Source organism: Enhydra lutris, unplaced genomic scaffold (genome assembly GCF_002288905.1).
Source record: "Enhydra lutris kenyoni isolate GAN:26980312 unplaced genomic scaffold, ASM228890v2 scaffoldscaffold13, whole genome shotgun sequence".
NCBI lineage: Eukaryota > Metazoa > Chordata > Mammalia > Carnivora > Mustelidae > Enhydra > Enhydra lutris.
The window spans coordinates 23,295,704-23,310,822 of NW_019154097.1; the positions used below are offsets into that span (position 1 = coordinate 23,295,704).

Consider the following 15,119-nt stretch of genomic DNA (forward strand, 5'->3'; position numbering starts at 1 on the left):
GTGATGAAAAGGGGCAGTGGGGGCAGTCTTGTCCATGCTGCTGATCAGTGGTCTCTACTCAAGCATGGAACAGCCTAGCTGAAGAAGGAAGATGCCTCGCTTCCCATTCTTGTGTCCTTGCTGGAAGCCCAGGAGACTTGGTGGCCGAGAGCGCTTTAGAAACCAGGCTCTTCTCCCACCAAGGGTGTTGATGACCTGAAACAGAACGGCTCCTGGCCAAGTTACAAACATCCTTTTGTCTTCAGTATCCATTCCACGGATGGGAAAACATGCATTCGAGAGAACAGGACCCTAGCTTTCACACGCGGAGAAGAAAGAACACGCGGGAAATGCCCAGCTTGGAAATGCCACTGCGCGGGGCATCCGTGGGCTACGGCCCCAAGGGCAGCCAAGTTTGAAGAGTCGCACAGGAGCTGTTCCTGGGTGGAGACGACCTATCTATGCTCAGCGGGCGGCACTGCAGCTGCCTGAGCTGCCCCAGGAGCCTGGAGCCTCTGACAGGGGCATAAGGAGGAGCTGAAAACCAAGAGGGCTCCAGGCTGTAAGCAAACAAAACAATTGCTCTGGCACTGGTCGGCGGAAGGAGCTGGCAGAGCAAGCTCAGCATAGTGTCGTCCATCAGACTCTCCTCTGGGGAGAAAATAGTCCCTTCTGCCAAGGAGTCATTCATTCATTCATTCTATACATATATAGTAATCTCCTACAATGTGTCAGCACCGAGGTCTGCATCCAGGACTGGACTGGAAGAAAGTCTCTCTTCTGAAGCGGTGTGGCAGCCGTGTTAAGGGGACACTGGCTGGAAGCTGGGCAGCCTCTATTAGAGCTACCGCTGCCCCTCCCCCCCACATACACACCCTGTCCAACCTCAGCTATACCCCTCCCCCTCTCTGCGCCTCTGTGGGCTACAAACAGTGAGCATTTCAGACAAAACCACAACAATGGCTTCAGTGCAGAGTCAAAGCCCTGTGCTAAGTATTTACACATGTGTTTGACCACCTTTCCTCCTCACAAGCATCCTGCAGAAAGGGGGCCCACTTCAGAGGTGAGGAGACCGAGTCTGAGAGTGTTGGGAACTTGCTCCAGTTCTCACACTTCTTGAACTGCAGGAAGGACACCTCTGGTTCCAGAGCTGGGCTTCCTCACCACCTTCTGCTCTGCTCTACTCTTCTCAAAGGTTTCTTGGTCTCTGTTCTGCTGCTAGCCTCTGTCTGCCGGGAAATACGAAACTCAGGGAATTGGAGAGGAAAAAGAATGGCCACCAAACCAGGCGTCACTTTTCCCTTACTAATGGGGAGTGGAGATACACGCCTTCCAGAAGGTGCCAGAGCTCCTCATGTCCTCCTGTCTTGATACAAATTGGAGACAAATTTACCATTCCCGTGGCCTCTCTGTTCTCATGGCCTGGACTGTAAGGGCAAGCTCAATGTCCCCTTGCTCTCGGGGAGCGCTTGAGTTCAAGAGCCCATAGGGGCCAGGAAGGACCTACAGCAGCAGAAGAGGGTCTGGTGGTGCCTGTATTGGAACAGGGAAAACAGCCCTTCCTGCCACGTGCTGGAAGACCTAGACGTCCCAGATTCACCAATAATCAAGTGAGGCAGAAATGTGCATTGTGATGCAAAATGCCCTGATTTATAAAGATTGATAACTTAACTGAAAAATGTAAAGCTGTATGCTAACAAAACAAAACAGAAGAAAGATACCTGGGGGCCAGATTCTACCCTAGAGACTCCAGAGTGCAACCTCTGTTCTCCTGCCTTCCCAGCATCATGCCTTCTGAACATCATCTCCACCTAAACCCCTCCTTCACATCTTGACTGTAATTGCTTAACCCCTTTGTAAAAAAATAATTGGCTATTTTCCAATGGCTCCTCATCTCACAGCAAAAGCCAGTATCCTTACCTACCAAGCCCTATGTGACCTTCTTTTCAGCATCTCTGTGACCCAATTTATTCTACTGCTCTCTTTGCCAAACTGCTTCTTCCTATTCCTTGAACACTGCCAACACAGTGATACCACAGGGCCTTTGAACTTGCTATTCACCTGCCTGAAAAGTTCTTTCCTCAAATATCCAAACGGCTTACTTCTTCACCTTCTATAGCTTGGTCCTCAAATCAGTAAGGCCGTTTCTGAGGATCCTACTCTTCCTTGTTTTATTTCTCCCTCACTATAATGATCATGATTTAAAATTATATATAATTATACATATGTTTTATATATTTATGCTTACAAAATATGTATTTATAAAATACTTCAATTTTATATTTAATTGTTTTTACATATACATATTTTTTGTGTTCATTTTTATGGCCTTTATATCTTAGAAAATAAGCTTAATGGAAGCAAACTTGTATATATTTTACTCACTGCTCTATCCTTAGCGCCCTAGACAGTGCCTGACACATAGTAGAGACTTAACTAGAGCTTGCCAAGTTAATAAATTAAAAAAAAAATAGATTAACAGGGGCACCTGGGTGGCTCAGTTGACTAAATGTCTGATTTTCGCTCAGGTCCTGATTTCAGGGTCCTGGGACTGAGCCCCACATCAGGATCCCCACTCAGTGGGGAGTCTGCTAGTCTCCCCCTCCCTCTCCTTCTGCCCCTTCCCACTAGGGCTTTCCCTGACTCTCTCGCAAATAAAAACATAGAATTGTCTAAAAAATAGATTAACAAATGTTATCTTATTAAACAAACATTTACCAACACTTAATGACACAGGGGTATTTAGTTAAACATGCATCAAGAACTTTAAAACAGTCAGATCATTTGACCCAGTAGTTCTACTCCTGAGACAATGTCCTGAGAAAATAATACAGAAGAGTGAAAAACAATGTAAGGCACCAAAATGTTTGTTTCTAATGAACACAAAATAAAAAGGAAGCAACTGACATGTTCACCAATAAATAAGCTATGAGACAGTCAGAAGATGGAATGATAAGCATGTTGAAATATTATGACATACATTTCATAAAAATGTAAGCTATAAAATAGTGGATTTTTGATTTTCAGTATGTAAAAAAGAGGAAAACAAGAGGAAAACACCGTAAACAGTTACTGTAGCTATGAAGGTGGCATTATGAAAAACTGCTAATTGAGGCTTTTTAAAAAGTTTTCTACAATGAGCTTACACACTTTTATAAATAGGAAATATTATGAAAATTTAAAAGTGATGGTATGTGTGAATAAGGATGGCGACTGACTGTACCGCTGGGGGTGGGGGAACGAGCACATGAGAGCCACGGGCAGGCTGGGTCCCTGGGGGAGACGGGAAGCCTGAGCCGCCTGCACTCTCTCTGTGAGAGTCAGGCCCCCACTGGGTGACATCCAGGTATTTTGAGGGAGACCGGTATGGGAGGTACAGAGTCCCTCACGTGCTGGGAAATTGCTCCAGCTCTGATCAATCAGGGAGCAGTCTCTTCAGCCCCTGACATTTATCAAACCTCCTTCACCCTCACCTGTCAGTGTGCGGTGGGGCTGCCTCTCCAGGACACAGTCTAATCAAGTCAGAAGCCCAGAGTGTCCCTGGAGACAAGGAGGAGGAGGACTCCGGGGATGAAGGGAGAAAGGAGAGACAGGGAGCTGGGGAAGAATCATGAGGGAGTAGGGGGAAGCGCCAGTGCTCAGAGAATGCCCGTTTGTTTTGCTATCATGGCAATTAATGCTGGGAAGTGACATTTTAAGGGGCTCTGGTGACAGCTTTGGTGACATTCCTGTTTGTGATTCCATGACAAATCTCTGTCTATATCTTATTTTAGAGAGTGTGGAGACAGCTCAGAGGACGGCTGTCTGGGGATGCTGAGCTCCTGTCTGTCGGAGGGTCTGTTCCTGCCCGCTGTGCCCAGCCTCCACAATGAAGCACCAGGACCAGTGTCCAGGAAGGGGGGACACACACATCAAAGCAGAAACAGCTCTGCTGCAGAGTTGGGGTCTGGTCGTCTGAAGCCCTGTTGACTCCACTATGTGGGAACATTAATAGGAAAGAAAATTCATGTTCTACCATTACAGTGGCCAGTTGGGGTTCTACCATTACACAAGTAGCCAGTTGGGGAAGAAAGGAAAAGGAAAAGGAAAAGGAAAGGAAGGGAAGGGAAGGGAAAGGAAAGGAAAGGAAAGGAAAGGAAAGGAAAAAGGAGGAAGGAAGGAAGGAAAGAAAGAAAGAACGAAAGAACTTCTCAATTCTGGATACTTGTCAAGCTAGCTAGTTCCAAGGAACCTGTTTATTCAAATACAGATCTTGCCCCTCTTTGTTTTCTAAGAAGTCCAAACAAGAAAACAGAATGGAAAGAGATTAAGTTCAAATGTTACAATCTGGGAACTAGAAGCAATTACTAATTGTGTCTCATCTCCAAGCCCGCCACACCATCTGCGGCCAATGGCTTCCCAGTCTTGTTTGAATACATCCAAAGATGAGGAGTTTCAATGTTCGAGATGAAGAAGGGGAGGGCAGTGTAAATGTAACAAGTTGTTTCCCAAGTGACATTCAGCATGCTGCAGAGATAAATACAGTATCGCCAGACGGAGAGAGCTGTGAACTTGAACCCAGGAGATGTGGGTTTAAGGAGGACTTTACCCTCAAACTTACTCTTTGTCCTGGTTGTGGGGGGGAGGGCAGTGATTTAACTTCTCTGAGCCCTGTAAGGTTCTTTGTCTCGCAAAAGGGTTCCGTAACACACAGAGTATCACATAATGTTTATGAAGCCATTCTATAAATGTTAAAGGACTATATAAAGTAAAGTGGCTATTACTGTTTTATACCCCCTCTAAACTGTGAGCTTCTAGAAGAAAACCATTTCCCATTGTGCTTTGTCTCTTCTTCATTAAATCCAATGAGCACATAGTAGGTGCTCAGTAAACACCTGTTAAGCCAGTTGAATGAACAAGTGAATGAATGATTGTGTAGTGAGGAGCAGGTGTACACAAAAGATGGTGCAGGGCCTCAAGCGTCAGCCCATTTCCCTCTACAACAGCCGATAAAGGTGTAGAGAAGATAGAAAGTACACCAAACAGTCTTTCGGACCTTTGGCAATGCAGACTCCAAAAAGTACTTTCAATAAAGAGAGGGGAGAGAGGAAGTTGGGTGTGAGAAAGTCATACCCAAACATTTCTTCTTTTTATGTTAAAGAATCTATACTTCAAAATAATCTTGTGTGTAACCCCAATGTATGAACAGTTAAAAGCGGTCTAGCTCTGGGGAACGCAATCCGGCCCATTCTGCTTTCCTCTGGCCGCCAGGGAGCTCTGGCAGCACCTTCAAAGGGGAGCCGGTGCTAGAGAGTGAGTTTCCGCAGGCTCTCGGAGAATCTCCCTCTGGGGCTCCAAGACACCTGGGAAGACGGACATGTAGAGCCATGGCTTCCAGGATGGCTGGTGTTTTCCAGGCAGTGAGCACAATGGGAGAAGTTTCTAGGTGGCAGGGGATGGAGAGAGTGTCCCCTGATGAAAGAATATACAGGATACATGAAGGGTCCTTTGGGAGGAACAGCTGAATAGTTTCAAGAGAAAGTATACAGACGATGGGAACAGTGGGCCATAGTATGGGGTAAAAGACCAATGGGTTGACCACGGGGGCTAGGCAGGGGTAGTCTTACCCCTTAAAGCCCTTTGTGGATCACAGCTGTCTCATGTACCGTTCCCAATTCCTCCACTCAAACCTCACCTTGAGTCCCCAGAATTATCCTCCTCCAGGCAAGGAGCACGTGCCGGGAGCTATCACAGATCCAGTGACCAAGGGATCTGTCCCCTGGGGGGTTTCCCAATATAAGAGACCCTCTCTGAGGCTTAGGAAATCTTTGAATTCACGTTAAGACCACTCATAAACTAAAACCAATTCGGCGGTTCATACCAACGTTAAAAAGATGTCATAAAAAGAACAGAAACTATCAGAGCATGCCACATATAATAAAGATAAGTATTCTTTAACAAAACTTATTTTAGAGATATGCATACACACGTTCCTGTATGTGGGGGAGGGCACCATGCGTGCGTGCGTGCGTGCGTGCGTGTGTGTGTGGTGTGTGTGTGTGGCGTCAGCGCAAAATCTATTTCTCCCTGTGGCTGGTGTTCAATATTTGTAATAAACACAGCTCTAAGAGACCTGGATTGCTAGGATCTGAGCCAGGCCTTACCTCTCCTGCACAAATAAATGGACAGGATTAATCCTTGTGGTATTGTCTTCAGAGCATGCTGGCGTTTGCTGGGTTCAAAGTCTGGCTTTACTACTTTTAGCTTATGTAACTCAGATGATCTACAAATTTCAATAAAGGTAATTTCTTCCTTATGAGGTGGGAGGGAACAGCCAACAAAACACTGATTTAAAATACCAAACGGGGTGCCTGAGTGGCTCAACTGGTTGAAAATCCAACTCTTGGTTTTGGCTCATGTCATGATCTCAGGGTCACGGTACTGAGCTCCACTTTGGGCTCTGGGTTCAGTGCTGAGTCTGCTTGTCTCCCTCCGCCTCCCCCTCCTTACCACCTCACTCACTCTCTCTCCCTCTCTCAAATAAATACCTGAATCTTTTTTTTTTTTTTTAATTACTAAACAAGGTCTGTCTGGTTCAGAAAAAGGTTAGTAAGGAGTCCACCCAGAGTTACAAGCCGGTGGAGAGGCAAAATGACAGCCATCTCTGCAGTCATTAATTTATTGTATTTTTTTAAAGATTTTATTTATTTATTTGACAGAGAGAGAGATCACAAGTAGGCAGAGAGGCAGGCAGAGAGAGAGGAGGAGGAAGCAGGCTCCCCGCTGAGCAGAGAGCCCAACATGGGGCTCCATCCCAGGACCCTGGCATCATGACCTGAGCTGAAGGCAGAGGCTTAACCCACTGAGCCACCCAGGCACCCCTGCAATCATTAATTATTCATTCCTCCATCTACAGACCCAACACCTCTTACATGCCAGACGCTCCGTTAGGCACAGAACAAACCAAACAGACATGGCCCATGGTCTCAGGAAACTCTGAATCTTAGTAAGAAAATTAAAATATTTAATAAATAAGTACAAATTATTGAAAAAAAAACAAAAAACAAAACTGAAGAGCTGATAGACGGTAAAAGGACAGAGCTCACATAAAGAAAAGAGCTTTGTCCGATGAGGTGGGATTTAAGCTGAACCCAGAATGACCAGAAGGAGTCAGCCATGACAGACTGGGGAAAGAAAAGAAGGGGATTTTTTCAGCAAAGATAATTGTGGCAGAAGCAAAGGGCCTGTGGTGAAAGAAGTTAAGCCAGTGTGAAGAAAAGAGAGGAGGCCATGGGCTGCAGTACAGGAACTGAGATAAAGAGCAGGGAGAGCTCTGGAAAAACTTACAGCATGAAAGCACTATGACCAGAGGGATCACAACAGAGCCACTGCTGTGGGAAGAATGGATGAAGGCAGGCATGGAAGTGAAGACATATGAGGATGACATGTTTGGGGGAAGCCAGAAAGACTGATATGGCTTGAGGAGGAAATGGCTGGTCAGGGGTGAAGTGGAGGGGGCTAGAGGCTTAGGCTAGAGCCCCTGCGTGAAGAAGTTTGAACACCAAGGCATTTGAATAACGTGTTGGGTACAAAGAGCTCTGAAATGTTAGAAAGCGCTACACAATGATGACATTTCCATGGCATTCGCCATGGAATGGCGGGTGTCAGAAGGGTGAGTTAATAAACAGTCTTCCAGTTCTCTGTCACCCCAGAGTGCTCTGTTGACATCAGCACAAGTCCCCTATACTCCTGGGAACCTCTCCAAACACTAAAAAAAAAATCGATCTCCCTGTCACAAAGTCCTTCTAGAAGCCAATTTAGAAGTTCAGAATTACCGTGTAGCAGCATCCCGCCTCCAAGAACAGATGTTAATTCCCTATTTCTCTTCCCCAATTTATGGATGAAGCAAGTTCATGGTTACAACACTTTAACTATGCCCGTGCTTATGAGAGCTTGGTGGCTTCCCCAGACCATAGCACATGGTGTAGGATGGTGTGTTCGCTGCCCAGCTCTGTCCCTACAATGACCGTTCTTGTGACGGAGCTGCAAGCTGGCTCAGCCAGTGCCCAGCTGTGTGACCCTAGACAGGTTACTCAGCCTCCTCTCTTTGCCTTAGTCTCCTGCTCTGTAGAATGGGAGCAATATTAGTACCCAACTCATAGGGTGACTGTGAGGTGTAAATGACATAAGTCATGGAAAGTTCCCAGATCACCAGATATAGAGCTGCATAAAGGTCTCTGTCCCTGTTTCTATTTCCCCCTTTCTCCTTCCTTCTCTTCCTTCAATTATAAGCAGCATGCATTTTTTTTCACACTAATAAAACAAAATTAAGAAAACCCAATATCCACTCAGCCATCCCCTACCCTTTCCCTTGATAAAGTGATAAATTTGTTACTTTAATTTCCTCGAGCTTTCATGCATAATATTCAGGGAAGGGAAACATAAATTTAAGGATGGATAAGGAGAATTAGAATTAAAACACATTGAGTTTCTGTTATGTACCAAACACAGAGCCAAGCCTTCACACAGGGACGTGATTAAATCTGCAGGAATGTGCCAAGGTGAAATTCAGCAGTGATATTCAAAATACCTGAGGAGTTCTAGGGCACAGGTATCAATTAGTAAGACAGGACACAGGCCATAATCCTGGGGAATTATCCTAAAGCCACCCCATTCCTAGACAGTGAGAGCTTCGGGAGGGATCTTGGGGAGGGACTGGGATGGCCACGCAGCAGGAAGGCACTGGGAGAGCTCAGGACAACAAACTACTTACCAAGACACAGAAGAAGTTCAATATTTAACAAAGGGTCTGGGCGCACAGGTGTGTATCAGGTGAAGGTCAAACCTGCTCAGGAAAATGATCTTGCGGTTTGGAAACCCAAGCGGTAGACCCCTGATAGTGAAACTTTCTCCCTCTGCTCTCCAGAGTGTCCCCTCTATTATTCACAAGTCCAAGCTGAAAAGCTTGAAAACGGAGAAAAAGTTTGAACGGATAGGCAAAATCTAAGTGGAAAGGTGCAAATCTAAGTGGGAAAGGGATTAGCCTTTGGCAATATAATTTCAAAAAGGCTATGGGATTCCTTCTGTATGGGTTGCCCAGCCTCTGAAGAGTTGACCTCTCTTGACAAAACCCACACGTGGTCCAGGTCACCCCACAAAAAAGAGGGCCTCATTGATCTCTCTCAAGGATCCAATGGAGGCAACAGACCACTCATTGGGTCTGAGCTGCTGTGAGATCTTCCGCAATCTGCCCGTGGAACCATCCCTCTCCTGTCTACACAAGCAGGACCAGAAGCTCAGGGATCATAACGTTGTAAGAACAGCCCCTAACGGCCACTTCTCCATGGTCAAGGTGACCAGAATCCAGTGTGGAGTCAGGAAAAGCGTGCCCTTCCTTTTGACTGGATTTCTCCCTCTTCCACCCTTACCACACTTACCAGAGCTCAGTGGGACTGGATCCAGGACTAAATGAAGGGCTTTGTGTTACTTCAAATTGTACTTCCTTTTAAAGCCAAGGCAGAACATTTACAAAAAATACTATGGGTCCAGTGAGAACAGATGAGGTGAAGGCATGACCTTGAGGGGATGGTGAAGAAGGTTGCCCAAGGCCATAGCACCAGGGAACCCAGGAATGGGGTTCAGTTCAATTTGCTCATCTCCATTTCTTGGGAAGGGGGGAGGGGAATATCAGAAAATGAACAGTTCAAAGACAGGAGCCACCTGGAGGACAAGGGAAATATCCCAGATCATGGTAGCTGGAATATAAAAGGAGACTGGAGGTAACTACTCGACATCATTAAGTACACTCTGGATGCCCAGCTAAGACCAGGGTTTTGAAGTCTACAAATGCAGTTCTCAGGGATCCAACACCTGCCACATATGAGGGCCTGGGGTAGGCATTTTGCACATATTTTATTGTTATCTTGAATCCTTCCAGAACGCTTAGGCAAAGGAACCGAGACTCAGAGCGTTGAATTCCTGTTCTTCCAAGGTCACCCAGTGAATAAAGGAGGCAGAATTTGAACCTAGGTCCACGTGACTCCAAAACCTGCACTCTAGCCTACTGTCTCACTCTCATCCCCCTGCGGGTTTCTAGGCTTGACAAAAATGTCTCCTTTTAAGAACCCCCTAATGTTCTTATTAGCCCACTGAGCAACATGGAAAGATGAGTCCAAGAGGAAGGACCCAGAAGAAGAAAAGTAGGATACAGAGTTCAGAACTCCAGGACTGGCCCAAACAGCGAGGGTTTCTCTCAATTCACAAAAGGAGTGGGTCAGTGTCAGCACGAGGGTCTCCAGGCTAAGCCTTTAACCCACTGTCATCACCTGTACCACAAAGACAAGGAGGAGGAAAAAGCAGAATAAGATATTTGCAGCATTTATAGGACAAGAGCCAAATTCCTTCTATAAACAAGATGGTGCACCAGACACTTAACAAAGATGAACAGGAATATACTCTGTGCTTGCGTCCGAATAATCAATTGTCTACCAACTTCTGGGAAATGGGTCTTTGCAACAGCATATATGTAAAAGGGTGAGAGGTTTCAGTCACCAAAAAGCCCAGTATGAACCAGCAATAGTAGCACAAAATGTGATCTCAAGCTGCATCAACCCAAGTATAACAGCTGGCAAGAAAGAGGTGAAAATCCCATTTTGCTGAGCACAAGAGCATTCCCCCCTTGAGGCAGAGGGGTGTTAGTTCTGGCATTTATATTCTAAGACATGAAAAATTAGACTCTCCATCTACAGGACAGTGACCCAGATGGTGAAATGTCAGAAAACTGTGTCACTTGAGTCCAGTTGAAGAAACTGGGATTATTTAGATTGGTTTCCAGAAGTTACAAGGTACTTTTTTTTTTTTCTCTTGTCAAATTTTCTAAGAGCTGACTTAGAGAAGAAAGATCAGATTCATTTTCTTTGTGGATGTGAAGGGCCAGACAAACAGATTTCAACTCAATATAAGGAAAAACTTCCTAACAGTAGTGTCTGAAAATGAGATGAATTCTCTGAACTGAGTAGTGAGAAGGCCATCGAAGGAGGTAATCAAGAGACAAAGGAGGGATACTGAACTATATAAAACTTCTGATGCTTCTCAAAACTCAAAGAACACTGGCTTTTTTTCTTTTTTTCCCCACCACTACTGAAGAGCTAGAGAAGACAAATTCGGATAACCCAACAGAGACTGGCCATAGATCCAGAATGGCTTAGCCCAGAAGACACCACCTGTGCCCTCAACCACCCAGCTTCCGCGCCTCTTCCCAGCTTCCCAAAAGGTCCCCCGGAGGGTGGGATGCAACAAGAAGACTCACCTTTCTTCTCAAAGTCCCCCTTCTCTTCTCCTGGCCGGCCCAGACTGTCCAGGCTGTGGGTCACCTGGCTGCCAAACTCATCCTCCCGGGAGACATGGTTGGCCCGCCGGGGAAGGTCTTCATCCTCTTCGTAGTCATAGTCATCCAGGATGGGGGTCTCGCGGATGGGCACTCCAATGACAGAATTGTGAGCCTGCAGCCGAGAGGAGCGGAAGCTTTCCCGAGCCTGGGGCCCCAGCAGCACAGACGGGATGTAGTGAATCTCATGCGTGGCTTCCGTGCTCGCACTCTTCTGGGGGATGCGACGGCGCTTCTGCCAGCGCCGCTGGGCGTACAGAGCCACAGTGAACACCAGCAGCAGAAGCAGCAGTGCAATGAGTCCACCCTAGAGCAGAAGGGAAGAAGGACAGCAAATGGACCACGGTTCTTTGGGCTAGAGTGCCGGAGGGGGCTTTCCTGTCCACTCCACTCCGCCCAGATCCCCGGGCGAGGCTCATAAAAACTCAGGAACCACCAGCCACAGCCGCTGTGTGATCTTGGGCAAACTGCTTGACTTTTCGGGGCTTTGCTTTTCGTGTATATAAGGATGAGTAAGAATCCCTGCCCTCCCTTCTCCACGAGGTTGTCATGAGGAGCAAACGAGGTGGATAATGGTCACGTCAAAGCCACACAGACAGCTAAATGCTGGAAGAGTCAAGGGCTGTGGCTTCACACAGGTGAATATCTGAATTTTGGCTCTGCCTCCCATGAATGGAGCAACCCCAGGACATTGGCTCATGCTCTCTCAGCTTTGCTTCCTCATCTCTAGAATGGGTCCACTGAAGGATCAAGAGATAGGAGCCTTTCTTCCAACCTGCTGCATATCTGAGACAACTTTATAAGATCAAACATAATTTCTGCATAGTCTCATATATCCTTCATTATTAGAAATACTAGTCGTTTTAAATAAAAAAATGTATTTATTTGAGAGAGAGAGAGAGAGAGCAAGAGGAGAAGGAGAGAGAAAGAGAAGGAGACTCTCCAGTGAGCAGGAAGCCCTATGTGGGGCTCGATCCAAGGCCCCTGGGATCAGGATCTGAGTTGAAGGCAGACGCTTAACCAACTGAGCCACCCAGGTACCCCAGAAACACTAGTCTTCTAGTACGTGACTTCCAATAGGGGGCCTGAGACAAAATACGTGCTTCATAAATATTTGTTGAATGACTAAATGAAAAAAAAAAAAAAAACCAAAACACCTTTCTAGGATTCTTTTAATCAGAACATTAAGGCAAACTGAAACTTATTTTTCTTTAATACATCCCTCTGGCAAATATTCAACTGAGTTTGCCTCCCATACCTTACGCTGGAACAGTTTACAGTGTATGAACATATGTTACATGATTCAAAAGACTCATGAAATACCCTTTCCATGTGTTCTTTAAGAGTAGGGTCATTTACAAACACATCTGTGAATGGAGGTGCCCCCTTAGTTACCTTGCTTTTCTTCCTTACAGATTGTGCTTTGGGGCTGGGGGACAGGAGGCCGCGGCGTTGAGTCCCTGAGCCCCAGGGTCGGGAAGAACCGCCTTCACTCAGGGTGGAGAGGGGCCTGGAATCGAGACACTCAGACACTCAACGGTGAGCCACAGAGCAAAAGCTGAGCCTAGCTTTTGGCTGTGACTTCTGTTAGGCAGACCTGCTTGGGCCAGGAAGAATGCTGTTTACTAAAATAATCTGCTATCCTGCTGCCTATGCCGGAAAGCTGTCATGTTCTTTTTGCAAGGCCCTCGGGTCAGTACGCTGGAATTCATCACTTCCACAGCAGGTGGGGAGGGGGTGGGAAAGCGGGCTAAGAGGTCCCCAGGCATGCGGGTACAGCTGACTGCCCTGCCTTGACTTCAGGAGTGAGCTTCAGGAGTGGAATCCCTGGGAAGCTTCCTCTGGATGTCAGAACTTAAGCACGAGCACACAAACCCAATAAATCTGCAAGTACACGCATTTGCATGTGTGTGCAAGTGTGTGTGTATGTGCGTCAAATACACATAAAATGGGTGCATGTGCGTGGCTCGTGACCTTCAGAGCCCCCCAAAACAAGAACAAATCCTTGTTCCCCCAGAGAACATACAACAGTGATTTCTCTGTGTCTAGAAGTCTCCCTAATGGGCATTACTTGTCAGTTTTTTTCCCACAGAGAAGAAAGGGAAGAGAGGGAAGGAGGGAGGGAGGGAGGGAGGGATATGAAGGAAAGAGGTAACAGCGAGGACAGTGAAGAGAGAGAGAGGAGGCAAGAATAACACTGGCTAAAACCAGAGCAGGCCCTCTCCTTACTACTCTCACTTCCTGTTATTTGATCTTCAAGACAATCTTATGTGACGGGATGTAGTTCTGTTCTATTGGTGAGATGAGGAAAAGGCGGTTCAGAGAGGTTGAGCAACTTGCTTGAAGTCACACAGGTTTTGATCCTCGGTCCATCAGGGTACAAAAGGCCAGGATGTGGTAAAGCAGGGATCTAAATTCTAGGCTTCACTGCACAGCCACCGGCTATGTGACGGCGTAATGGTTCTCACAGACCTCAGGGAGGAGAGGAGAACATTGGAACGATGGTGGGGGTGCACAAAAAGAGAGCGAATGCTGAGAAGGGAAAAGGAAGACGCTGTCTTCAAGTCCAGGAATCGAGGGGCACGTCTTAAGGCTGCTCCTCAACAAAGTGTTTCATTTTGGTGACTGACATCTTGGGGAAATCTCCTTGCCTATCTTCACACCTCCGGGCACTTCCCTGGCCAGGAGGGTCAGGCCCTGCCTGGTCTAGGACCCTTCATTCCCAGCCCCTCGTGCCTATGCTGTTTATGAGGGTCTGACCCTGTGGTCCGATCCCAGGATTAACAATGACCTGGGAAAGATAAGGCCTAACCCAAATGACCACTTCCCTCCATGACCGCCCCTCCCTGCCTCCACTGCCTCGAGCCCGCCCTCCCCGGTCACTCCTGCGATGCCGCATCAGCTCCTGAACCCAGACCAGCAGCTCCTGGAAGGCAGGAAGCCTCATGCTTTGCCTCCAACACCCGCAGCAGCATCTGGCACAGTGGCCAAGGGCTAGCCTCAGAGTGACACAACTGTAGCCCAGACTCTATTCCTTAGAGGTTTCTGTGCCCTTGACTAGGTCACGTCTGCTTTCAGAGCCTTGGCTTAAATGGGTTGGGTTAAATAAGGGCAGTATTCCCAGGGTCAGCTCACTGGGTCATCGTGAGGTTGAGTGAGATACGTGTGGGGTATTTAGTGCCATGTGTGGGATGTGACAGCTGCTCATAGACTGTTAGCTATCACTGCTGTCAACAGCGTCGGCAAGGGTCTGTTTAATGCAAATGAACAAATGAAGGAATGAATGAATGAATAAACAGCTTGACCTTCTGCACCCCAATGCCTATTCTGCAAAACTTGTCTGGAGTCCTCCAATCCTTCCTAATCTGGACCAAACTCATCACAGGTGCTCTGTATCCATTTACTTTTCTACAACTGTGCACGTGAGGTATCTTTGTCCTATGCGAAGTAAGGAAACTGAGGCACAGGGACAGGAGGTCCATCATGCCGACCTCAGCTTCCACCAGCCTCAGTTGAGCCACCAACCATGTGGCTTCTGTCACAGATCAGAATTTCATTGTGAAAATTTGGCCCAAGGAGAATCTCAGTTTTCAAGGGTTTATTGTGCCAAGGACCTACTGAAACAAATGTCCTCATGCAGGGCTCCTGAAAGGCCAAGGGGACTTCACCTTAAACACAGTAGCCACAGGTCTAAGCAGCTCTGTGCTCCTAGAGGCTGAAAATGTAGCGGAGTAAAGGACACTGTGGATAGGCTCTAAGCAGGCAGTAAACAGGT

The 15,119-nt window shown here is 46.9% G+C and overlaps 1 protein-coding gene across 2 annotated transcripts in view; it reads right to left on the reverse strand.

Annotated features, from left to right (window-relative positions):
* LOC111145742 (astrotactin 2) overlaps positions 1-15,119 on the reverse strand; it is an 867,423-nt gene that overhangs the window by 654,599 nt on the left and 197,705 nt on the right. For both annotated transcript variants that reach the window (XM_022500914.1, XM_022500912.1), the window contains exon 3: positions 11,267-11,651. In XM_022500914.1, coding sequence (XP_022356622.1) covers positions 11,267-11,651 — 385 coding nt within the window. The remainder of the gene's footprint in view (positions 1-11,266; positions 11,652-15,119) is intronic.